The following is a 27,343-nucleotide window of genomic DNA, read 5'->3' on the forward strand; positions in this document are numbered from 1 at the left end:
GTAAGTGGGGAGGCACTTTGCAATCCCAGCAGGCGTAATACACTACGGAGACATAACTGTGAATGAGTTTTCCAGCATACTTATGTTGTGAGCCGACTTACACAGAGCTTCCCACATATTATTCCAATCCTCGGGTGGTAAAGTGGTGTCAAAATTGCACTTACATTTCAAACAGTAGTTTGGGGTTTGTGTATTAGTGTTGCCCAATATACAGTAGAAGCCTGGTACACAGTAGAAGTATTTTTTTGTTCAACCCAACAGGCTGATGCCGTCTGATATTCGGCCCGTGTATACGGTCCTTAACGTTAATGATTCCACTTGGTAGCAAATTTGAAGATAATTATATCTTTCGGAGTCTGATAAGTCATTGGAGTCCCTTAGGTGTTGGAAGGAGTGAATGACCTGTGTGGTCAATAGGTAACAAACTGTTGTGAGGCCCTTATTGCACCACCAACGGTAACTCTGAGGGGAACAGTTAAATATCTGTAAGAGTGGGAGGTGTGGAGACAGACGGACGTACTTCCCAGACTGTTGGGGTATGAGTCAGTACCAGATTAAGAGGTTTAGATCATAGCAGTGAGGAGGGGGTGTCCAGAGCATAGAAGATAGTGGAATGAGGTCAGTATTGAGCACATCAAGGAAATTCCATATAGGTGCAACTTTACCCATGCATAGTTGGACTTGTGGGCTATCTGGGATGCTTTGTTGTAGTAAGAGACGTTGGGGACCCCCAAACCCTCCCTTGCTCATAGGCTTGCACATCAATTGCCTGTTCAGCCTAGGCCTAGTTGACCTCTAGATGAACTTAAAAGTGAGACATTGTGGAGCGATGTAAAAGATGATAGAACGTGGTGTGGAACAAGGATTGGTAGGACCCTGAATGGATACAAAAGCTTATTATATCAATCAATATTATGATCTTGTGTATGTGACTGATCCAGGAAGGGTGAGACTTGCCCCAAATGTCTACTAAGAAGTTAGATCTAATAAGGAGGGGAGGAGGTTAGCTGGCATCCTATAATGAGTGGTAAGAAAATGTAAGGTTAATGCCCAAGTATGGGATCGAGGTGGATCACTGAATTGAGAATTTGCACTCTTTTTAACTTTAACTAAGGTGTTAATTTGCACAGCTATTCGCATAGTGAGAGTGTATACATTTGTTCTGTGTGAATAGGGCAAAAAATATATAAATAGATTATAATCCTGTGTTGTTCAAATGTAAGTGATTGATTTTAAATAGAAAATATCTTGCTTGTCTTCTATACTTTACTTTTTTTTTTTTACCTTTTCACACAGAATGCATATACATGCACTTTCCCTGGACTAATGGCTTTGAAAATTCACAGTCAGTTCTAAAAAAATCCTATTTGGGAGTGCAATCGCTGTAGATCTGAGAGGGGCATGCAAGGAAAATAGAAGACATAATTTTTGCTTGCACATAATTGGATGTTAGAAATCAGCAGAGCTTCCCCTCATTTCGATCTTCCCCCTCAGATCTAGAGCAACTGCACTTGTAGTGTAAAGTGGATTTGCCTTTAGTAAATAACCCCCCCCCCCCCCCCCACCACCTTACGTCCAAAGATTGATGTTAGGCTGAGATCTAATACAAGATTGCTTATTTTGTTGGCAATCACATAGTCTTTAACCACTTGCTTACTGGGCACTTAAATCCCCCTCCTGCCCAGACCAATTTTCAGCTTTCAGCGCTGATGCACTTTGAATGACAATTGCACGGCCATACAAATAGAGCTTTCTTTTGGTGGTATTTAATTACAGCTGGGAGTTTTATTTTTTGCTAAACAAACAAAAAAAGATGCAAAAAAATAAAAAATCATGTTTAATAGTTTGTTATAACATTTTGCAAACAGGTCATTTTTCTCCTTCATTGAAATGCGCTGATGAGGCTGCACTGGTGGGCACTGATAGGCTGCACTGGTGGGCACTGATAGGCACAGTTTAGGTGGCACCGATAGGCACAGATAAGGCGGTACTGATAGGCACAGATAAGGCGGTACTGATGGGCACAGATAAGGCGGCACTGATGGGCAAAGATGGGCACAGATAAGATGGCACGGATGGGTGGCACTGATAGGTACCACTCATAGATGGGACTGATGGGCACTGATAGGTGGCTCTGATAGCGGCACTGATGGGCACTGGTAGATGACACTGATGGGCACGAATATGTGGCATATGAGGTGCAGCACTGTTGTTGAGGCAGATTGTGGGCACTGATAGGTGGCACTATTGGCACTGATGGGTGGCACTTTTCCTATAATTAGGTGGCACTGGCAGGGGGCAGGTGGGCACTGATGAGTTGGCCCCAGCTCGCCGTGATCGGGACTGAAGTCCCTCTCACGGCCGCCGGTGATCGGCTTTTTGTTTTCTCCTCGCGCTGACAGGAAAAATAGCCAATTACCGGCTGTGTTGTGATCACATGATCAGCTATCATTTCCTGACAGCTGATCACGTGGTATGGGGTCGGGATCGACTCCTTGCTCCGATCTGTGATCAGGCGAGTCTCATAGACTCGCTGATCCCAGAGCGTGCCGCGCACGCAGGCCGTTCGTGCACGGGACGACGTCAATAGACGTAGTCCCAGCAAAGCAGGTCCGCACTGTAGCCGTCATTCGGCTATAGCGTGGATCTCAAGCGGTTAAAGAGAGCCTTGAACCCCAAATATTGGGACACCTTCGGTTGCAAGATTCTATGTCAAAAGGGTGATTTGACAATCCTTCACTGCCAGAGCTCTCTCTGAGGAAGTCACTAAGCCTTAAAGAGGAAGTAAACCCTTATGGGTTTACTTCCTCTTTGATTCCCTGCAAAGGTAAAGCATAATGGACTACTATGCATCGCATAGTAGTCTATTATGTGTCACTTACCTGACATAGGAGCCAGCGAAGTCACCGCTGTCCCCTGTAGTTCCGAGCGTCCATCTTCTTGGTGGGTCTCCGTGGGTCTCGCTGCTCCAACACTGTGATTCGCCGGAGCAGAGATGACGTCACTCCCGCGCATGCGCACGGGAGTCGACACTCGCGGCATATCGCCGTGATCTGCGGCTTACCCAGTGCGCCTGCGCCGTAGACAGCGGTGGCTGTCTTCAGGTAAATATCTCCTAAACCGTATAGGTTTAGGAGATATTTCTTGGACCTACAGGTAAGCCTTAATCTAGGCTTACCTGTAGGTCAAAGTGGTTTGTAAGGGTTTACAACCACTTTAATTCTGTTTGTTCCACCACGGCCAGAGCAAAATCTTCTTTGAGTAGGTCCATTTTTTGATTATTTAGTTCAGCACACTTCGTGTCAGTGTGCTTCATGGAATGCTTACTTATTCATTCACATTTTCCCTTATCGTCTTTCAGGACAGCACGTGAGAGAGCGGCTCTACCCACTAGGAAACAGGAAGCACAAACTCCACCATATTTTAAAAGGAGGCTTCTCCCACAGCTTATCAGTTTTTGTGTTTCCTCCAGCAAGGGAACACCTAGTAGGAGCCAGGGTCTCTTATGGGGCTGTCCTGAGAGGCCAGGCTGCCTACCCCACCATACCATGTTTTTTCCTCCAGAGAATCTGCTCCTCCCACACCGCACCAGAGGGTAGCTGGTAAGTGGGCTCCTTTTTTCTCTTTCAGCTGAACTGTTCCGGGAGTCGCTCCTTAGGTGGCGGCGGTCATTCGCGGGGTGCTTTTGAGACTGCATGACGGCGTTACAGGCCACCGCCATCTTTGTGGAGGCAGAGTAGAGTCTCGTATGGCCAGAAGTGAGGTATCTGGCAAGGGGGCAGCACTGGGAACAGGCGCATAGTAATGACAAGCGGAAGGGCGCAGGGAAAGAAGGGAGGAGCGATCTAGTGCTTATATTTCAGTTCCGGTCCAGCGCAGTAGTGTTTTTGGATTCCAGAACTGCCGTTTGGAGACACCGAACGGAGCAGCACCACTATGGAAGCAGTGGCAGCGGCGAATGGGACAAGCATGGGCACCAGCAAGGCCCAGGTAAGAGGGTATGGGGAGTCTACCCTATTCACTTTGGTGCCTCTTTCACAAAGTTTTTTTTTTCTTTTTTATTCTCCCCCTTGGTGGCTGGGATCTGTCTGGGCACAGGGAGCTGTTTTATGTTCTGCCTGTGTACCTGTGGTGAGCTTGTTAGGAGAAAGCTTTGACTCATTGGTCAAAGCTTTCTCAGAGCCAGCTATCAAAAAGAGATGCCCCTCATGTAAAACAAAATTGCTAGAGGGTTGTAAGAAGACTTTGTCAGGTCTGCATTGACTTCTTAGTTAAAGAAAAGGCTTCTGCCGCATGCAGCAAAATAATCGCATCAGTTAAGAAAGAGCTAGATGCTACCATTCAGGCTTTCCTCTCTTCTCTTGCAACACCATCCCTGAGTCAAGCAACTACCTCAGACCCCTCTCAAGGCTTACAATTCTCCCCCACGGTAGAGGCCGAGGCTGGCCCTCCTACCCAAAGAGAACGTTCCTCCTCACACTCCAGGGACGAGGAGGAGGAAGAGGCAAAGGATGCTCCTTCTAGATACAAACTGTCCTTAGAGCAAGTAGACAGTCTGTTAAAAGCAATATATGCAACTTTGGGATTAGAGGAAGAAAAAAGAGATTTAACGCTGCATGATCGAAATACGCAGTCCTTAGTGAAACAAAAAGTCGCACTTTCCTAGTACATTTGGTAATCCCAGAGTCAAGGGGCCTACTCTTTTCCTTCCTGACAGAAATAAGGGTCACGACAAACGCCAGCAGTTGGGGATGAGGAGCCTACTGGGTCAAAACATAGCACAGGGAGTTTGGTCCCAGGCCAAAGCAGGAATGTCATCAAACTGGAGAGAGTTAAGAGCAGTTGCTCTAGCCTTAACTGCCTTCTCTCCAAGCCTTCAGGGGTCCCATGTGCAGATCCTGTCAGACAATGCCACCATGTGGCATACCTGAACAAGCAGGGGGGCACAAGGAGCGGAACTCTTCTATTACTATCATCAGAAATACTGGAGTTGACAGAAAAGCATTTACTCTCCCTGTCAGCAGTGCATCTCAAGGGTATGCTAAACAGAGTAGGAGACTTCTTGAGCAGACAAAAAATTAAGGAAGCAGAGTGGAGCCTGAATCTGGAGATATTTACATTAATCCCCCGGAGGTGGGGGTGCCTGCAGGTGGATTTGTTTGAATCAAGAGAAAATGCTCAGCTCCCTCGGTTCTTCTCTCTGCACCGAGACAGCAGATCGATGGGGATAGATGCCCTGGCGCATCCCTGGAACTTTCACCTGGGCTATGCCTTTCCCCCTTTTCAGCTAATTCTTCTGTACTGAGGAAAATACAAAAGGAAAGGGTGTCATTAATCTTTGTCACTCCATATTGGCCAAAAAGGGCCTGGTTTTCCTCCATCCTACAAATGTCCATCAAGCCATTTTGGCAACTTCCCCTCAGACAGGACTTACTACTTCAGGACCCAGTATATCACTCGGATGTAGCCAGATTAAGTCTCACCGTTTGGTATCTGAGGAGCAGCTGTTAAAAAAAAAAAAAAAAAACAAAGGTTTGTCAGAACCTCTAGTGTCCACTTTACTCGCCAGTAGAAAGAAAGTGATTAGAGATATCTACGCTAAAGTTTGGAGAGTCTACAACTGTTGGTGTCATTTGGCAAACCAAGCCTTAGAGGACATTGTGTCGATTCTGGAATTTCTACAAAATGGGGTGGACAGAAATCTTGAAATGAGCACTCTTAAAGTACAAGTGGCTGCCCTGGGAGTATACCTGGAACAACATATTTCCTCAGTTCCCTTGGTTATGAGATTCTTTAGGTCACTTACTAGGTCCAGACCAGTTCCTGCTAAACATTTTCCAAAACGGGACCTGTCGTTAGTCTTGCAAGCACTTACAAAAGATCCATTTGAACCGTTACAGACAATCTCATTAAGGAATTTGACTCTTAAGACCGTTTTCTTAGTTGCAGTTACGACTACGAGAAGAATTGGTGAAATACATGCTCTTTCAGTTAAAGAGCCCTTTTTGGCCTATTTACCCTGACGAGATTGTGCTTAAAACAGATTTGGGGTTTTTGCCAAAGGTGGCATCCGCTCATAACAGACCGCTGGAAATTGTCCTGCCAACTTTTGTTTAAATCCTTCAGGAAGTAAGGAAGCATTATTCCATAATCCGCAGGGGATACAAGCACCCTCTACTCGAGCTCTAGCCACTACATGGGCGGAAAAAGCTGGTGCCACACCAGCCCAAATTTGTAAGACAGCCACGTGGTCAAGTTATCTAATGTTCGTCCGTCATTACAGACTGGATCTTCTGTCAGTGGGTGATCAGGCATTTGGCAGAAAGGTCCTGCAGACTGTGGTCCCTCCCTAGTTGGTAAGTCTTGATTATCCTCTCATGTGCTGTCCTGAAAGACGATAAGGGAAAATTCAAGTTACACTTACTGGTAACTTGTTTTCCAGCAGTCTTTCAGGACAGCAAACTACCCGCCCTTTGTGTTTAGAGGTATGTATGTGTGTGTGTGTGTGTGTATGTATGTATATATATATATATATATATATATATATATATATATATATATATATGCTGTGGTTAACCATGTTATGATTATGTGTTCCAGCTTGGGCCGGAGGTACTCCACTATAACTGATGAGCTGTGGGAGAAGCCTCCTTTTAAAATATGGTGGAGTTTGTGTTTCCTGTTTCCTAGTGGGTGGAGCCGCACTCTCATGTGCTGTCCTGAAAGACTCCTGGAAAACAAGTTACCGGTAAGTCTAACTTGAATTTTTCCTTCTATATGGATTCAATATTATAAATTAATACTTAAAGTGGAAGTAAACCCATCGATTTAAACAGTTAAAAAAAAAGGCATGCCGGGAATGCTAACTGCACATTGGCTGTGCTCTCAGCCAAACTATCAAACCATCCAATGGCTGGTGTCATAACGAATCACATGTGCAGCACCATAGCAGTTGAAGATTAACCTCCCTGGCGGTGATCCCGAGTCTGGCTCGGGTTAGGATTTTACTATCCTAAGCGGTAACCCCGAGCCAGACTCGGGACCATAGCAGTTGAAGATTAACCTCCCTGGCGGTGATTCCGAGTCTGGCTCGGGTTAGGATTTTACTATCCTAAGCGGTAACCCTGAGCCAGACTCGGGATCACATCGATGGATACAGGGAGAAGTTACTTACCTTGTCCCCTGGATCCAGCGATGTCCTCCACGCTGTGTGATCGAGCCGTCCTCCGCTCGATTCACACAGTGCCCGAATGCCACCGAGCTCCGTTCCCTCCCTGCGACGTTATGGCGCACGGGAGTGGAGATCGGCGCCAAATTCAAAAAAGTTAAAATACACAAAACACACACAGTACTGTAATCTTACAGATTACAGTACTATTTAAAAAAATTACACACCCTCTTTGCCCCTAGTGGTCTGTGCAGTGCCCTGCATGCACTTTTATATTATAAATACTGTTTTTCTGCCTGGAATTTGGAGATTGTCCATAGCAACCAAAAAGTGTCCCTTTATGTCAAAAGTGATTTTAGACCAACTAGAAAACAGTGATAATAAATTAGAATCACTTGCAGAACTGAGCAATAGCGATTTGTGGGGAAATTCGTCATCAAATACTAAATCTAATGACAGCGACAATTCTGCAAATAAGCAAATTTCAGTGTTTTTGGATTTGATTACATTATTGAATAATTTTTATTATTATTTATTATATTATAAACTTTATCATACCTGGGATGTCTGCTAGACTCTGGTTTGAACAGATTTAAGAGAGTTATTCCTAAGAATTACAGGACTACAATATAAAACGCCAAATTTCCATGCAAAATAATTGTACCGCTTTCAGCACCTAAAAGAAGAATGAATCATACTGCCAGGGAGGTTAAACAGAGGCAAAGATGGCAGCTTCCTTGGCTGAAAACGATAGGGGAGTTTACTTCCACTTTAAATAGTTCACTGCAAATACATTGTACGTGACAGGCAAAAAATACAAAAAGTTTTTATATAATAAAACATTTTACATTATATAAAAAGTTCTGAGTAAAACTTCAGAGTGTAGAAGGGTTTAAACGTTTGTCAAGTAAAAGAGATTTCCTCTGACTTCACGTCACATTTACTATTGTCATTTAGGTAGGGGTTAAAAAAACATGAACATTTCATATTCTGGATATGTGCCTGTTGTGCCATGTATTTGTGTTAAAAAAAAAATAATTCTGGTTCTCTTTGTATTGCTTTCTTTGTATGAAATGCCAAGTGATCCTACCAGTTCCCTGCTTTCCTATTTCGAACTGACCACTGACACAAATGTTTTGCGATCATTTCTATTTGGAACTGAATGGGTTGTTTTACAATGTACAGGCTCACATATACTTTAAGAGGAAAACTTTATTAAAGTGTGTTAACAAATACTGGTCCCTTAAAGCAGATTAAACAGCACAGAGCTTGTGCTATGTAATCTGCCCCTCTCTAGAAGGTAAAAAACCTTGGAGGAACCTGCAACTTCCTGTATCCCCCTCTCTGTTCTGACCACGGTAATCAGCTGAGCCCTGCTATGCTTTCCTCTCTCCCCCCCTCACCCCCCCCTGCCTGCCTGTCAGCTCTGTGTCTTTGTCTCCGAACACCACTCTGCCCCCCTCCCCGCCGCTATTATTAAAAAAAATAAAAAATGATAAATGGTCACTGCCAGTCCCTCTATTATAGATAGGCATAGCACACTGTATAAATATTTTATAAATACAAGGCATGTTAATATCTTTTTAGAGCGATCTTCAGGCGGTCACATGACTCTCAGACCCATTTCCAGGGCTACTGCAGGAGGGGCTGAGCGGCCATGGGACCTCACTGGCTGATCCGTCAGAGGGAGATCTCGGCCCCTCCTGCAGTAGCCATGTGTCGGAGATGTAAAAGACAGTGTGGTATGCCTAGCGCAAATAGAGGGTCTGCCAGTGATTTATATGTTTGAGTTAACAAACACTTTAAGGAGTATATATTGCTGAAATTCCACAAAGAGTTCAGCTTTGTTTTAACTGCTTCAATACAGGGCATTTTCACCCCCTTCCTGCCCAGGCCAATTTTCAGTTTTCAGCGCTGTAACATTTTGAGTGACAATTGCACAGTCGTGCAACACTGTACCGAAATTAAATTTTATATAATTTTTTCCCCACAAATAAAGCGTTCTTTTAGTGGTATTTGATCACCTCTGCGTTTTTTATTTTTTGCTCTATAAACAAAAGAAGAGCGACAAGTTTGAAAAAACACAATATTTTTTACTTTTTGTTATAATAAATATCCCCAAAAATGTTTCCTCCGTTTAGGCCGATATGTATTCTTCTACATATTTTTGGTAAAAAAAAAATTTCAAAAAACTTATATTGATTGGTTTGCGCAAAAGTTATAGCACCTACAAAACAGTGGATAAATTTTTTTGGCATTTTTTATAATTTTTTTTACTAATTATGTTGGCGATCTGCGATTTTTATCGTTACTGTGACATATCGGACACTTTTGACATTATTTTGGGACCATTCACATTTATACAGCGATCAGTGCTATAAAAATGCACTGATTACTGTATAAATATCATTGGCAGGGAAGGAGTTAACACTAAGGGGGCGATCAAGGGGTTAAATGTGTTACCTAGGTAGTTATTCTAACTGTAGGTGGAGGGGACTGACTTGAGGAGGTGACTGATCGGTGTTCCTATATATTAGGAGCATACGATCTGTCTCTCCTCTCCCCTGACAGTACGTGGATCTGTGTGTTTACACACACAGATCCACGGTCCTCCTCTGTAACGAGCGTCCGGGAGTGCTCGCCGGGCCTCGCGGGCGCCGGGCACGCGCATTGGCTCCTCGGTAATGCAGCAGCATGCGAGCGCCCCCTATACAGCCGTGATGCTGAGGACATCATATGACACCTGCCCAGGATGGGAGATGCCACCTGCAGACATCATATGACAGAAAGGAAAGGATTCCGGCGCTCCAGTTTTTGTAATGTCTTATTAGAATGGTGCAATACAAGCTTAAATGGCTCATTCAAATCAGTCACTATTTATTTGCAGGTGAGAAGGCAGCCATCCTCAGAGTGTGTCCATAACCTCAGTATACAAGCAAAAAAGACAGGAAGGGGGGTTTTTGGAGGCACCAACGCCAGTAGTGGTGATGTCCATCAAAGGTTAAAAAATCCTGGAGTGTGTTGGTGATAAGTGTGTAGGCTCCGCTGGCAGTCCTTTTGCTGTAAGGATGTTAGTCCTGGTTGTTTTAGCAGCTAGTCCCTGTTGTACATGGTGTGGGAAGCTCCACGCTAACCACCCTGGTGCTGACATCACTTCCTCCCCCGTGTTCCAGGGTGGTTAGCGTGGAGCTTCCCACACCATGTACAACAGGGACTAGCTGCTAAAACAACCAGGACTAACTTCCTTACAGCAAAAGGACTGCCAGTGGAGCCTGCACCCTATCACCAACACACTCCAGGATTTTTTAACCTTTGATGGACATCACCACTTTATGAACCTGCAAACCAGTAAGTTAAAAAGCATATATGTATTTATGTAATAGAACTACTGGAGTTGGCGCCTCCAAAAAACCCCCTTCCTGTCTTTTAGACGTCATGTGACAATGGGGGAGTAGGGAAGGGATTAAAGGACCTTTGTATTTCTTTTACCCAAATATGTTTAGTTCTCCTTATTCACAGTCTGACCCAGTATAGTATAAGAATAAAGAAAAGCCACATTTTGTCTTACAGCCTGCCAACCACCTTTGCAACCTTGGATATTGATGGCGTTAGGAAAATTATATTTGCACTCCCAGGTAAGAAGCGTATAAAGCACATTTTCTTAAAATGAGGTTTTCTGTCTGGAAATTCCTCCTTAGCAGTGTCTTTGCTTTTATTTTGTCTAATGCGATAAATCCAAGTAAACTTGACAATTAGACCATGTAAGAATTCTCTAGATGGCAATAGGGAGGTCCTCTAATCATTGGATTGCGTGTTATTATACATACCGTAGTTTTGAGCTGCTTAAGGATCTGTCTGTGAGTACCAGTCATTTCCATTTTCAGTACTGTCACTGTACATGTGCTACAATCACCCTTTTCAGAGATGGAGCAAATCACAGTGGATCATGGAGGTAGTGTAGCTGAGGATAGCCAGATGTTTTATCTATTGTAATTGTAGATCTAGCAAAGGACCTTCTAAAGCTAACAATCTAAATCCGCACATGCCTACTGCCCATGCAGGATACAATGTGTCCTTCCCTCTTTCCTTTGTCTGAGCTGGTGCTGAAATTAGTGTCAGTGACTCAAGGGATTGATTCATTAGTTCCTAGGTCATGTGACAGTGCCCGGCCCTAGTGATTGGTTGCTAGGCCCAAGAACTATCACAAGGAAATTGGTCACATGCCCACCCATACCCAGGAGCACTGGGTCATGTACACTGGCTGCAGAGGAGGACTGAGGGAGTAGGCAAGGTGAGTATGAGAGGGTTGGGGTACTCTTTGTAGACACTTTGTCCTGCATGGGCATGCAATCTGTACTTCTTTAATGCTTGCTAGTCATCAATAAATGGCATTGCTTGCAGCAATCAACTTTGTAGAGATGTAGTAAAAAGTACTTCATCACCTTCACTGTTGCCACACAAAGTGATTTTTAAACAAACAAAAGCTAACTTTTACTTTTTTCTTTGAAATATTAACTCTCCATATAATATATTATCCAGTGAGTCATTAACTTGTGTTCAAGGTTAATTGAAATAGTTATAACTAGACAAAATGTATCAGTTTTGCTATGTGTCAGTTTACTTGGCGAAAGCCCTGACCATTTGGATATACCAAAATTATATTCACACTATTTCTTAGAGGACAGTTTTTATTTTTGTGTAGTATTCTAATATATAAAAAATACTATTTATTTATTTAAGATGCAGAAAAACTGGAAAAAAATGTTGCAACATATAAACGTTTAACTTGTTAAATGCATTCCTTTCATTCAAAAGAAAATGTATAATTTGCTTTGTATATAAAGTGTACACTATAACAAACAGTTCAGTACAAGAATGTTTACATGCACAAAAAGACATGAAAGTGTATGTCTAACCAAACTTTTTTTCTTTTGGATAGAGTTGCAAAGAATTAGAAGCCCTGATGTATTTTTTTTACTGTTATCTGGGGGCCTGTTAGAGAGATTTATGCTCACATCTTGTCCTACGGACAATGTTTAGCAGACAGGAAGTGAGGATAACAGTTTCAGGAAAAAAAATACTGTTTAGTAGAGTAGGGAAAAATCTAGAGCCCGTGTAGCATGGTTGCTCATTTTCTCCTACTTCCTGTTTGGTAAAACCATTGTAAACAGTACGGGAATTGAGGGTAAATCTCTCTAACAGAGTCACAATAGCATAAAAACCGTTTTGTTGCTTGACATAAACGTTGAAGAAATCTGAAGAATAAATAGGTCAAGTTCTGAGAATATCTAGAGGTTGATAGACAGTATGTGTTGAAAGGGAAGGGGTGTGAGAAGATAGGTGTTGATATGTTCTACCATAATGATTTGAGAGTAGGGGGATGTGCCTAGGTGAGGCAATATGGCAATGGTGGTGTGATTGAGGAGGAGGTATGGGATGGGAAAAGTATAAAATGATAAGGGAACAAATATAGGGGGGAGGTGATCGGCAGATCTGCATTTTCCATGAGCCATTTGAAAAATTTAAATTTGTTGGCAGATACGGTAGTTTGTTGTTTAAATATATCATATGTAGGGTTTTATTTTAATTTTTAGGGCTTTGAAAGAAAATGTAGGTCATTGTAAAGCCTTCACAATAGCTAGTTTGGTTGCAGTTAAAAATGTCTGTAAGCAATTGGTATGTGTTAGTGATGTAGGCTTGTGGTTTCTTGTTTAAAGTGCCTTTTTTTTTTTTGGCCAGCCTAGTACAGTATAAATAATTTGGTAAGAACAGGTGCAAAATCTTTTCATCTTGGAGCAATCCCCACTCTATGTGTAAAAATGTGGCTGCTACGTTGCTGCCCTGTAAACATTTGAAGGGAAATGAAGTAGAGATCTGGTCTGGAACATATTACCAGCTCATTAGTAAGTTATAATTTGTCTCTACTGCAGAGGCATTAGCTGAAAATTTAGATGTAGCCATCTAAATATCTTTCTACTCCTGCCCGGTAAGCTTTAAAACCCAATTATTTTTTGAGCATTGACTGCAAGTCCATATTTCGTAATACTGGAAAGCTTAGTGTTTTACCTGAAGATAGCTGAATGTTTTCCTAATACAGTGTATCAAAGGATTTTGTTGGCTAAATCCCCAAGTAGGATTATTAGATGGACATCCATTGAAAATCTAAATGATTTAATATTTTATGTGACATGAGTTGAAAAAAGATATCTGGAGCTTTGGATTTGTGACTGTTAAAATTAAGTTCTGACATATTGGTGAATTTTCGGAGCAGAAAGAATAGGATTCAAGAGAAGGATGACAGGTTGGTAACAAATAAGATTATATTGTTAGTGAACAGGCAGTGTTTGTAGTGATGTCCTGCAGTATCTAAGCCAGTAATATGTAGGAGGTTCTTGATCAGTAAGCTGGGGGGCTAGATCATCCGTATAAAAGGATAGATAGAGAGTAGCTCTGGCAGGTGCCTTTTAAGCATTTGGAAAAAATGGGATCTTAAAGTGATACTAAACACACACTATTTAATTTATCCCTTCTCTTTATCCACTTCCCGCCCTTAGGAGGTCATATGATGTCTTGGACTTTGAGTGGAGATACCAGGTTAATGCCTACAACTGCAGGCATTTTTAAGCCAGCGATGCTATGTAATGTAAAAGCAATCCTAGCAGCTAATTAGCCATCAGATTGCTTTACAAGCGGCAGGAGTGGTGACACCCCTCCACTCTCCTGTGCTTTCCTGGGCTTTCCCCATCCAAACGGGAAGCCTCAGACTAAAGCTGGTGTTATTGCTGGCTTCCCCATAGAGCTGAATGGGGACCAAAACATCCCTGAACATCTCTATGGTAATACAAACTGGATGCAACGAGTATGTTGTCACTTCCAGTTTTGACAGATGTAAACAAAGCCATTTTTGCCTTAGAAAAGGATCTGATCATACCCATCTTGTGATCAGGTGCTTTTAAGGGCAGAGGAGAGATGTGGGGTAAAGAGCACCTGTCGCTGCTTATTGTGATCACAGTGGATGTTTACATTCCTTGTAATAGCAATAAAAGTGATTAAAAAAAAACCAGAGTGTGTGTGTAAAAATGCAAAATAAATACATTTTTGCCTGTGGAGATTTTTAGGTACCGTAGTTTTGCACCATTCTACGCAATTTTAAAGCATGACATGTTCGGTACCTTTTTACTTGACATAACATCATCTTTTATATTTTCCAAACAAATGGGTATTATATTGTGTTTGTGTGCATCAAAATTCATTCATTTGAATTTTTTCCCAAAAATTTGCATTTGAAAAACCGCTGCAAAAATACTGTGTGACACATAAAATTGAAAAACCCACATTTTTATTCTCTAGGGCCTCTGCAAAAAAATATATTTAATGGTTGGCGGTTATAAGTCATTTTCTAGCAAAAAGAAGAATTATGTTTTTTACATGTAGGAGAAAAATATCAGAATTGGCCTGGGCAGGAAGTAGTTAAGTATATAGATGATGGTGCGGTATTTATTTTAATAAAAAAAATCTAAGCACCTTTTTTTTTATCGATCTACATCCTGTCACCCAGCTTTTTCCCAGCCCATTTACAGGGAAACAACAGCAGGAGAACCTTCTGGTCTTCTGCTGTCCGTCAGATGTTAAAAAAAAAAAAACAGGCTTTGGAAAACAAGTGAAAAATACATAATTAATATCAAATGTATTAAACCATCATATAAATATGCATTTGAACTCAACTCTATTTTTTTGTGCAAAAACAGGGTGTGGGCTATCTAGGGGGATGTTCTGACAAACACGACCTGTTTCCTGCCCTGCTGCCTGTGTCTGTTGTTTGTATGTGCTTAGAAGAGGTGAAGCCTCCATCAATCAACATGTAATATCCTGCCCTCATTGTGTTAAGCTGTTTAGTGGGTATGGAGGAGTCAAGAGTGGGCTATCATTTATCACTGTATATATGCCCACATGTGTGACTCTATGGTCATGTGGGCTGCAAAGATGAGAAAAGAAAGAAGATTAACAGCTTAGAAGGTTACTGAAACTGGACCATGCTCAGTAGATGTTGAAATGGTTGGTGTACACCAGGGATATGCAATTAGCGGACCTCCAGCTGTTGCAAAACTACAAGTCCCATGAGGCATAGCAAGACGCTGAGATCACAAGCATGACACCCAGAGGCAGAGGCATGATGGGACTTGTAGTTTTGCAACAGCTGGAGGTCCACTAATTGCTTATCCCTGGTGTACACAATCTCACCCTGAAGAAGGGACACAGACAAGGAGGGAGGGATAGTGAGCAGCAGAGTTAACCAGGTTTATTGCAGAATACAAAAAACAAATCCCATAGTGATTGATTATGAACAGAATGTAATACAGCATTAACTGACATGTGAGTATAACGACACTTTAAGCCCTAGTTTTAAATAAATACGGTAATTGGTTTTTTTTACAGTGCTTGTACCAGGTGAAGAAATTGGTACCAATGCCTTATTTTATTTAAGGGGGTGAGGTAAATACTTCCAAGATATTGTATTTACTTTCTTATATCTAAGGAGAGCAACTGGGTTGTATTAGTTCCATGATTCCTTTTTTAGATAAGTCTGTTTTTATTAGGTAAGAAATGTATACAGGTACAGATTGACAGTCATAAGCGTTGACTGGCTTCCATAAATATATTTAAATACATTTTAAATTACATTTGCATCATGTACATTTGTATCATCTATTAGCAATATGCAGGTATCTACAGCATCTCACAAAAGTGAGTACACCCTCACATTTTTGTAAATATTTTATTATATCTTTTCATGTGAAAACACTGAAGAAATTATACTTTGCTACAATGTAAATTAGTGAGTGCACAGCTTGTATAACTGTACATTTTTTTCCCGTCAAAATAACTCAACACACAGCCATTAATGTCTAAACTGCTGGCAACAAAAGTGAGTACACCCCTAAGTGAAAATATCAAAAATTGGGCCCAAAGTGTCAATATTTTGTGTGGCCCCCATTATTTTCCCGCACTGCCTTGACCCTCTTGGGCATGGTGTTCACCAGAGTTTCACAGGTTACCACTAGAGTCCTCTTCCACTCCTCCATGAGGACATCACAGAGCTGGTGGATGTTAAAGACCTTGCGCTCTTCAACTTTTCATTTGAGGATTCCACACAGATTCTCAATAGGGTTTAGGTCTGGAGACATGCTTGGCCAGTCCATCACCTTTGCCCTCAGCTTCTTTAGCAATGCTTTGGTCATCTTGGAGGTGTATGTTGTGTTCCTCTGAAGGGAGGGGATCATGCTCAGCTTCAGTATGTCCCAGTACATGTTGACTTTCATGATTCTCTCAATGAAGTGTAACTCCCTAGTGCCAACAGCACTCTTGCTGCCCCAGACCATGACACTACCACCATCATGCTTGACTGTAGGCAAGACACACTTGTCTTTGTACTCTTCACCTGGTTGCCGCTACACACGCTTGACACCATCTGAACCAAATACGTTTCATCAGACCACAGGACATGGTTCCAGTAATCCATGTCCTTAGTCTACTTGTTTCATAGTTAGTAAGGTTGAATAAAGACACCAGTCCATCCAGTTCAACCTGAGTGAGGTGTCTACAATAGACCCTATCCCTGTACATTGCACACTCACATTGGTCCCTACCCTCAAGGTGCCCACAATCCAAGGTCCCCATTCATATACTAGGGCCAATTTTGGACAGAAGCCAATTAACCTACCTGCATGTCTTTTGATTGTGGGAGGAAACCGGAGTACCCGGAGGAAACCCACACAGGCACAGGGAGAACATGCAAACTCCAGGCAGGTAGTGTCGTGGTGGGGATTTGAACCAGCGACCCTTCTTACTGCTAGGTGAGAGTGCTAACCACTACACCACTGTGCCACCCACTGTGTCTTCAGCAAACTGTTTGTGGGCTTTCTTGTGCATCATCTTTAGAGGAGGCTTGCTTTTGGGATGACAGCCATGCAGACCAATTTGATTCAGTGTGTGGCATATGGTCTGAGCACTGACAGGCTTACCCCCCACCCCCTTCAACCTCTGCAGCAATGCTGACAGCACTCATACGTCTATTTCGCAAAGACAACCTCTGGATATGACGCTGAGCACATGCACTCAATTTTTTTGGTCGACCATGGCAAGGCCTGTTCTGAGTTAAACAACTGTATGGTCTTGGCCACCGTGCTGCCACTCAGTTTCAGGGTCTTGGCAATCTTCTTATAGCCTAGGCTATCTTTATGTAGAGCAACAATTATTTTTATTTTCTTACATCAGGGGACAGAGAGCCATAGTACTTACTATGTGGGTTATAGGGCCACTGATAGGTGATGGACACTGGCATGCCCTAAAGCAAGAAGTGTATTCCCTATATAACCCCTCCCACTACTAGGAGTCCTCCGTTTTTTCACCAGTGTCTAAGGTGTTGGTCACGAGGAAAGATGTGCTGTGCTGAGCTCCATTGGAAACAATCCTTGCTGGGGCTAGCCTCGCCCTACCAAATCCATTCAGATGTCCTTTCATGGGCTAAAGGAATGGTAGCCAGGCCTTATGTCTGAAAAAATGAGGTTTTGCTTGCGAATGCTTCTCTTTTTAGAGAGCTTCACCCTAGGATCCAGTACTTTTTGGTAGTAAGGCCATAAAGTTTTTACTGGTAGGGTGCTGGCGCAGGTCCAGGATTGTGGGTAACCCCTAGGTTCGCCTGTTCCTGAAGGTTTCGGAGCCCACCATGAAGGGTGAAGATTGGGTTTATCTCAAATTGAAATTTTCTTAAGAAATTGCTTTGTGCTTCAGGCTATGAGTGGTAAAGGGACCAGGAACTCCTCTAAGGGTTCTAAAGGGTCAATGGTTTCACAACAAACTAAATCAATTTTTCCAAATGAATGTCATCCTCCTCTGAGAATAATGCGGCTGGTCCGATTGAGCTGTCAGGGGAAACTGTTGTTGCAGCTGCGCTATATCATACAATTACATTCGTAATTTTGGAAAGAAGATTGATGCTATGATCACTCTCCATAGTGGGGCCAAACATAGCAGATCCCCATCTAGTGCTCAGGACCCTCTTATTGAGGTGCAGGAGGCTTGGGATCAGGTAGATCTTCCCAAAGATTTGGAAGATACTTATTTATCCTCTGCCGAGGATCCTAATATAGAGGGAGTAACATCACAAGACAGGTTGCTTGTGCACTCTCTTACCAATTAGTTTGTTTAACCTTTTTTTGCTGCCTGCAGTGCAGGCTCTTGAGGAACACACCTCTAATTTGGATTCATTAAAACCTCCCCCATCTGGGGATGTTTTTCCTATTTATGCATGGCTAAAAAAGCTTATGTATTCTAAATGGGAACATCCGGATAAACAATATTATCCTGCTAAGAAATTCTCCACGCTTTATCCTATGGAGGAGGATTTCGATACAAAAAATGGGGGTCCCAGCAACTGATGCTGCAATCGCCTCAGTGAACAAGAATTTCACATGTTCGGTGGGTAATGCGCTGATAGTAAAGGATCCAACAGATAAAAAGTTGGAACTTCTTTCTAAAAGTAATATGTCTTTAGCAAGTTTAGTACAGCAGCCGGTTCTTGCTGCAATTGGTGTATCTCAGTCCATTAAGGAACAGTTTCCGGAGATACTTAAAATTCTGCCTGATCAGCAGGCCCAGCAATGGGCTGGTGTATCAGACGTGCTGTTTTCACAGTAGATGCTATCATTCAAGCCTCACGGCTTATGCTTGGACTAGTTGGTCAGCCGAAAAGCACTGTGTAAAAAGCTCTTAGCCAGTTTCATGGTGAATGGCTATTTGGACGCGATCTCTAATGGGAATAGCTCTCTTTTTCCAGTAAAGAAGACGTTCAAATATTTCTCCTTTAAGCGTGCTGCCTCTCCTGTGCCAGAGGAATCAGCCTCTAGGCAGTCTCGACGGCAACCATCAGGTTCAAGGGGGAGACCCCAAGGGCAGCACCAGGGTCAGAAGAGATCTTGGGGCAGAAAGCCCACAAAGCAGAATGCTAAAGCCTCCTTATGAAGGGGCACCCCTGTTCACTCAGGTGGAGGGAAGGCTCCTGCAATTCTCAAAGATCTGGCAGGAACAATTCAAGACAGATGGATAGTTTCTGTAGGTTACAAACTAGAGTTCTGAGAGTTTCCATCTCCTCTTATTATAAGGTCAAATGTTCCCAAGGATCCAGAGAAAAAGAAGACTCTCTCTTTCTAGCTCTGGATCATCTGTTATCCTAGTTGGTGATTTTAGAGGTTCCTTTAGTGGAACAGGGCACAGGTTTTTTTATTTAAACCTTTTCACGGTTACAAAACCAAGCAGAGGTAGGACCCATTATAGATCTCAAAGATCGGAATCGGCACTTAAACATCCGATCCTTTCCCCAATTTTATTCGTTGGTTTCAATTCCAATACAAATCCCCCAAGGCCAGGGTGTTTGTGAATGGTTGGTTATCGGACCAATTTCCCCTTGAGAGGGGAACCCGACAGGGCTATCCCCATTCCCTGTAAGGACCTGGGCTTGAACCTGGGACCTCTGGTGTGTCTGGCAGTGACTCTGCTTGCTGAGCCACCTGGAATGCTGGACAGCTCCTTGGACAGCTCCTTGGACAATTCCTTTAGTGATCTTGTCTTGAATCTTGTTTGCCTTGAACCTTGAACCCTTTGCTCCTCCCATGAACTTCCTGATATAAGCCATGTCTCTGCACTTCCTCCTTGCCAGAATATTGTGCCTTTACCAGCCAATATCTTGCTTCTATCTCTCCTGCTGCCGACCGTATCCTCGCTACCTTTCGTTACCGACTTTTGGCTTGCTCCTGGACTACGCTTCTGCTGAATCCCAACCTGCAACTATTGGTTACCGACTTTTGGCTTGTTTCTCAACTACGCTTCTGCTTGATCTCTACCTGCTATATCTGCTACCAGACCCCCAGCTTGCTCACCTCCTGGTGGGGCTACCCTGAGGACCGCGACCTGGCACTAACACGCAGCCAAGCCCATCTCCACCTTTGGGAGCTCTGGTGAATACCGGTTAGTACTTAGACCCCGCACCTCAGGTGAACCCGTGCCATCAGCCAGGGTGACCTGTGTGAATATCTGCTCTGCTGCTATAGCTACTGGTCTCTGAGCCTGACTCCAGATCGTGACAGAATATTCTGGCCAAAAACATGGAGGCCGTTGTAGCAGCTGCCGTGGCTCCTCTCAGGGTTCAAATCGCTGAGTTACAGGCATTTGGTGTAGACTACCAGGAAAAATTTTCTGAGTTACAAATTGAAGTGAAAGGTCTGTAAGAGGAAATCCTTGATCTACACAAACACTTGCGGGATTTTCATGCCCGAGATACTGCTGCCATAGAAACGAATGCACGAATGCCCCTACCACTCAAGTTTAGCGGAGACCGCCACCATTATAGAGGATTCCTTAATCAATGTCGTATATACTTTCAGATGCAACCTGCTGCATTCACTTCTGACAGGAAAAAGGTGCTGTTTATTATCAACCTCCTGACTGAGGAAGCCTTAGCCTGGGCCTCCCCTTATGTGGAGAAAGATGATGTCATCCTGGTTAATTTTGATTCTTTTGTGACTGCGATGAACCAAGTTTTTGATGATCCTAACCGCTGTGCTACTGCTGAGGCAAAATTGCACAATTTACGACAGGGAAGACGCTCTGTTGCAGAGTACACAACTGAATTCCGACGTTGGATCTCAGATAGCAATTGGAATCCAGCAGCACAGAAGAGTCAGTTCCGTCAAGGACTCTCGGAACAAGTAAAAGATGAGCTTGCCAGAGTAGAAAGTCCTGATGACCTTAAAGCTTTTATTAAATTATGTATTCGAATTGATCAGAGACTTACTGAAAGGAGAAAGGAGAGACTGGGAATCCTAGGCAGTAATGGTGGCATGCGTTTTTGTACTACTCAGTATCCTCCTAAGGGTCCAAGAGTTTTTCCTGATTCTGACACTCCTGAACCTATGCAGGTGGATGCTATTAAAAGATCTATTACTACTCAGGAGAAAGAAAGACGACGTTCAGAAAACTTATATCTTTATTGTGGAGACTCTGGACATTACGCAGTTAATTGTCTCAATAAATTTAAAAGAACAATTGCAGCAATGGATGTTACAGTATCTGAACAAATAAACTCAATTTCTCAGTCCATCTCTCCTTTGATTCAGGAAGCAAATAAAGTTAATTCTTTATCAACTCATTTTGTCATCCCTATAAAGCTTATTGTTGAAAGCAATGAAATACCTTGCTCTGCTATGCTGGACTCAGGGGCTGGGGGAAACTTCATCGACATCGAATTTGCCCAAAGTAATAACATTCAAATAAGAAATAAACTTGCCCCAATTGATATGGAAACTGTGGATGGCTCACCTTTGACTTCAGGCCCTGTTACCCACGAGACAATCCCACTTAAACTCCTAATTGAAACTGACCATCAGGAGACTATCAGCTTTGAGCTGATTACATCACCCAAGTTTCCTATTATCCTGGGCATTCCTTGGTTCTCTATCCATAATCCCTCCATCAACTGGGAGACACGTTCTTTAAGCTTTACATCTGACCATTGCAAGAAACATTGCAAAGAATCTTATCAAATAAGCCCTCCACCAACCCAAGATTTACAAGCAGTTTTGGCAACTATCCAGTCATACGACAAGCTACCTCCACAATATCTTGAGTTTCGGGACGTTTGTGATAAAAAGAACGCAGATCAGCTGCCTCCTCATCGCTCTTATGATTGTCCCATTGAATTGCTTCCAGGGGCAGAAATACCATTTGGTCGCCTTTATTCTTTATCAGAACCTGAACTGAAAGTGCTCAGGGAGTGGATTCATAAGAATCTTGAGAAGGGTTTTATCAGACACTCAACCTCTCCTGCTGGCACAGCCTTATTCTTCGTGACGAAAAAGGACTCCACCCTGCGTCCGTGTATTGACTACAGAGATTTAAATAAGATCACAATTAAGAATCGCTATCCACTCCCACTGATTCCAGAAATGCTTGAGAGACTCCGCTCTGCCAAGCTCTTTACCAAATTAGATTTACGGGGGGCATACAACCTTCTCCGCATTCGTTCTGGTGATGAATGGAAAACTGCTTTCAGAACCAGATATGGACATTCTGAGTCTTTGGTCATGCCCTTTGGGCTTTGCAATGCTCCTGCAACTTTTCAACATTTTATTAATGATGCTTTTCGAGATTTGCTTGATCAGTTTGTAATAGCATATTTGGATGACATTCTCATTTTCTCTGATACTTTGGAAGAACACCGCAAGCATGTCTGTATTGGTTTTCGAGAGATTAAGGCGAAATCAACTTTACATAAAATTAGAGAAATGCGAGTTTGAACAAACTCAGATCCAGTTCTTGGGATACATAATCTCTTCTGAAGGGGTAAGCATGGATCCCGATAAGATCAAAGCTGTGGTGGATTGGCCCGCCCCAAGAATGTTAAAGAGATACAGCGATTTGTTGGATTTGCCAACTTTTACAGAAGATTTATAAGGAATTTCTCTAGGGTAATTGCTCCAATCACACAGTTGACAAAGAAAGGGGTGCCCTTTTTGTGATCACCTGAGGCACAGGCTGCCTTTAGTAAACTGAAAACTCTCTTCACTTCTGCACCAATACTGGTACATCCAGATCCAGAACTACCTTTTCATCGTAGAAGTTGATGCTTCTAATTCTGCTGTGGGAGCTATCCTTTCTCAGCGAATGGGAGAAAAAATGCAGCTTCATCCTTGTGCTTATTTCTCTCGACTGATGTCCTCAGCCAAGATGAATTATGACATTGGAAACAAGGAGCTGCTGGCAATTAAGGAAGCATTTTCTGAGTGGAGGCATCTGCTGGAAGGAGCTAAGCACCCTATAACCGTTCTCACCGATCATAAAAATTTAGAATTTATTAGGTCTGCTAAAAGGTTGTCATCTAGACAAGCACGTTGGACCCTTTTCTTTTCCAGGTTTAATTTTGTTATTTCATACCGCCCTGGGTCAAGGAATGGTAAGGCTGATGCCCTATCACGGATGTTGTCTGGGCCTCTCCAGGAAAGCACCTCTGAATGTACAATCCTGCCTCAAAATAACTTTCTAGGGGCCATGAGTTCAAAGACATTTCTTAATCTTCTCAAGGAGGGGGTATGAGAATGACCCACTTCTTAATAATCCTCCTAAGGACATTAACCTCAAGTACAACAATGGTTTTTGGACTCAAGCGCATTGCCTCTATGTACCTGAATCAGTTCGGGTAGAAGCCCTCAGGTTGGTACATGACTCTAAGCTTGCTGGTCATTTTGGGGTTTCTAAAACAGAAGAACTCTTATCACGTTCCTTTTGGTGGCCTGGGTACAAGAAAGATGTTAAGAGTTATGTGGCTTCATGTCTAACCTGTGCTCGCAATAAGACACCTCGATCTTCTCCTCTGGGGTTACTTCTACCACTACCTGTTCCATCAAGACCATGGGGGTCAATTTCTATGGACTTTGTGGTTGACCTTCCTCTTTCAAAAGGGATGACCACCATTCTGGTAGTCGTTGACCGTCTCACTAAGATGGCTCATTTTATTCCAGTTAAAGGGGTACCCTCCGCCGAACATACTGCTGAGGTAATGGTTAGAGAAGTTTTTAAACTTCATGGAATTCCTGATGATGTGGTGTCTGACAGAGGGGTACAGTTTACCTCAAAATTTTGGAGAAGTTTTTGCTCAGCTTTGGGTGTAACAGTTAATCTGTCCTCGGCTTTTCATCCGCAGTCTAATGGTCAGACCAAGAGGACCAATCAAACTCTGGAGCAATACCTTCGATGCTTCGTGAGTTATCTTCAGGATGACTGGGTGGACTACCTTCCTACGGCAGAGTTTGCTTATAATAACTCTAACCATAGTTCCACATCCCAAAGCCCATTTTTCTTAAACACCGGGTATCATCCAGTTTTTATTCCTGATCTCCCCATCTCAACTTCAATTCCTGCTGTTACCAACAGACTAACTTCATTACATGAGATCCAGGAGAAATTGACTGATACATTGAAGGAGGCGCAGGAATATTACAAGAAGGCTGCTGACGGACATCGTAGGTCTATTCCCACTTTTCAAGTAGGTGAGAAAGTTTGGTTATCTACCAAAAATTTAAAAGTTCAAGTTCCATGTGCTAAGTTGGGTCAAAAGTTTATAGGACCTTTTGAGATTTCTGCTCAAATCAACCCGGTCACTTTTCGCCTAAAACCTCCTGACAATATGAAGATTCACCCTGTGTTTCATATATCACTACTCAAACCATTTCATGAAAATACTTTTTCTGGAAGAATTCATCCTCCTCCCCCACCTGTCGAGGTACAGGGTGAAGAAGAATTTGTGGTGGGAAAAATTCTTGACTCCAGGATCTCTAGGAACAAATTGCAATATTTGGTTCAATGGGAATGATATGGGCCAGAAGAAAATTCTTGGGAGCCTGAGGAGAATGTTCATGCCACTAGATTAACAAGGGAATTCCACCAGAGGTTTCCTCAGAAACCTGGCCCTAAGACGTCCAGGAGACGTCCTGGGAGGAGGGGAGTACTGTTAGGACCTGGGCTTGAACCTGGGACCTCTGGTGTGTCTGGCAGTGACTCTGCTTGCTGAGCCACCTGGAATGCTGGACAGCTCCTTGGACAGCTCCTTGGACAGCTCCTTGGACAATTCCTTTAGTGATCTTGTCTTGAATCTTGTTTGCCTTGAACCTTGAACCCTTTGCTCCTCCCATGAACTTCCTGATATAAGCCATGTCTCTGCACTTCCTCCTTGCCAGAATATTGTGCCTTTACCAGTCAATATCTTGCTTCTACCTCTCCTGCTGCCGACCGTATCCTCGCTACCTTTCGTTACCGACTTTTGGCTTGCTCCTGGACTACGCTTCTGCTGAATCCCAACCTGCAACTATTGGTTACCGACTTTTGGCTTGTTTCTCAACTACGCTTCTGCTTGATCTCTACCTGCTGTATCTGCTACCAGACCCCCGGCTTGCTCACCTCCTGGTGGGGCTACCCTGAGGACCGCGACCTGGCACTAACACGCAGCCAAGCCCATCTCCACCTTTGGGAGCTCTGGTGAATACCGGTTAGTGCTTAGACCCCGCACCTCAGGTGAACCCGTGCCATCAGCCAGGGTGACCTGTGTGAATATCTGCTCTGCTGCTATAGCTACTGGTCTCTGAGCCTGACTCCAGATCGTGACATTCCCCTATGTTGTATGCACTGGCTGTGGAGCCGTTGGCCATCATGATTCGGGCAGATGCTAATATCCGCGGCCTTAAGATTGGTAACCTGGAAGAGAAGATCGGGATGTATGCCGATGATACCCTTCTGTACCTTGCAGACTCGGGTCCCTCCCTGTGCACTGCCCTTCATTCTATAGAATGTATCGGTGGCCATTCGGGTTTGCGTATTAACTGGTCCAAATCTCAGATCCTTCCCATAGACCATTTCCCCCCTCCATTCACGTCTCCACCTCTGAGCCTCCCAAGGGTCTCCTCGATTAAGTACCTTGGGGTGCAGGTGACCAGATTGTTCGCAGACTACACACTCCTTAACATTGAACCCCTATGTACCCTGATCAAGACTAGGACACAGAATTGGGCCAGACTACCACTGGGGGTTATAGGACGCATTAATTTGGTTAAAATGATACTCTTACCAAAGATACTCTATCTCGTGTGGCATGCCCCCCTATATATACCACAAATTTTTTTCAAAACTATTGAGTCTGTTCTTAACTCATTTATATAGGGGCACAGCAGACATAAATTATCCTGGAAGCTCCTGAAAAACCCGACGATGCTGGGAGGAGCTGCTCTTCCAGACTTTCAGGAGTACTACCTTGCCTCCCAATTATCCCATTTTTATTATTTTGACAAAAGCAAACTACTACAATATCAGGCACTAATCTGTCGGCATTCTGACAATCCAGCCCACACCCCCCTTCAGGCAGTCCTCAGGGCCCCCTTGACTGGTTGCTCCCCCCACCATAACGCAGATATGCTGACACATCACCGGAGGGTGTGGGGGGTGGCACTGAAAAAACTTGGGATCCCACGGGTCCTCTCCCACACGCCTCTCTGGTTCAACATGCACTTACCTGAACTGCTGTCCATCCCAGATCCTGCAGTGTGGATACGCCACGGGATCTTATATATTTATGTGGTCATGACTACTATGGGAATAAAAACATTTCAAATGCTCAAGGATGAATTTTCCCTCCCTAACTGTCTCCTTTTTAGATACCTGCAGCTCCGCCACGCCATACAAACCCAATTTATTAGCTCTAACCCATCCTTGGCAGTCCCCTCTATAGTAGATACAGTTACGGGTACTGAGCCAGCTAAATTAATCTCCACCTTGTACTCCGCTATCCGTCTCCCTGGTGTCACGGCCTTGGCCTATGCTGCTAAGACCAGATGGGAGGTGGACGTTGGGCTTATTGTGGATGAGGATTGGGATAACATTCTGGGGGATGTGAAATATGTATCCCCCCGGCTGTCAGATCGCCTCACGCAGCTGTATATCATACACAGGACATATCTAACTCCCCAGAAGATAGCACATTTCAAGCCCATGTACAATCCGGGATGCCGTCAATGTGGTCATACCCCGGGCTCCCTTTATCACCTTCTATGGACCTGTCCAACTATTCAAGCATACTGGAAGTGATACGATTCCTGCATGACCAAATGGGTTCACCTGCTACCTTAGACTCCAAAATGTGCCTGCTCGGTCTGGTGCCTAGCTTAGAAGCTGATAAATCTCTTTGCACCTTTTTGCATGAGACTCTATTTCTGGCAAGGAAAGTGGTGGCTCGAAGGTGGATGCAGGCCCTGCCCCCCACAATCCAGTGTTAGAAAAAGAGGTAAATGATACTCTTCCATATAAGAAGCTGATTTATGTGCACAGGGGGTGTTCACCTAAATACGAAAAGGTCTGGGGTAGATGGTTGGCAGATGGTGAAACATGTACTTTATATACTCGCCCTTCATCTTCCCCTTTCCCTCCTTTTTTTTTTCCTCTCCCCTCCCTCTCTGTCTCTCCCCCTTTCCTTTGACTCCTTTTTTATACATACATATATACTATGTGATGGCTCTACCTCTTGTGGGTATTTTGCTTTATTGCTACACGGTTACCATAATGTGTCTATATATGTGCTAT

General features: G+C 43.4%; 1 protein-coding gene across 26 annotated transcripts in view; it reads left to right on the forward strand.

Annotated features, from left to right (window-relative positions):
* GPHN (gephyrin) overlaps window positions 1-27,343 on the forward strand; it is a 935,903-nt gene that overhangs the window by 879,986 nt on the left and 28,574 nt on the right. For all 26 annotated transcript variants that reach the window (XM_077464979.1, XM_077464987.1, XM_077464985.1 and 23 more), the window contains one exon: window positions 10,739-10,803. In XM_077464979.1, the coding sequence (XP_077321105.1) occupies window positions 10,739-10,803 (65 nt within the window). The remainder of the gene's footprint in view (window positions 1-10,738; window positions 10,804-27,343) is intronic.

The sequence above is a fragment of the Lithobates pipiens genome, unplaced genomic scaffold, assembly GCF_037356315.1.
Source record: "Lithobates pipiens isolate NorthernLeopardFrog02 unplaced genomic scaffold, aLitPip1_a1.2 Scaffold_30, whole genome shotgun sequence".
NCBI lineage: Eukaryota > Metazoa > Chordata > Amphibia > Anura > Ranidae > Lithobates > Lithobates pipiens.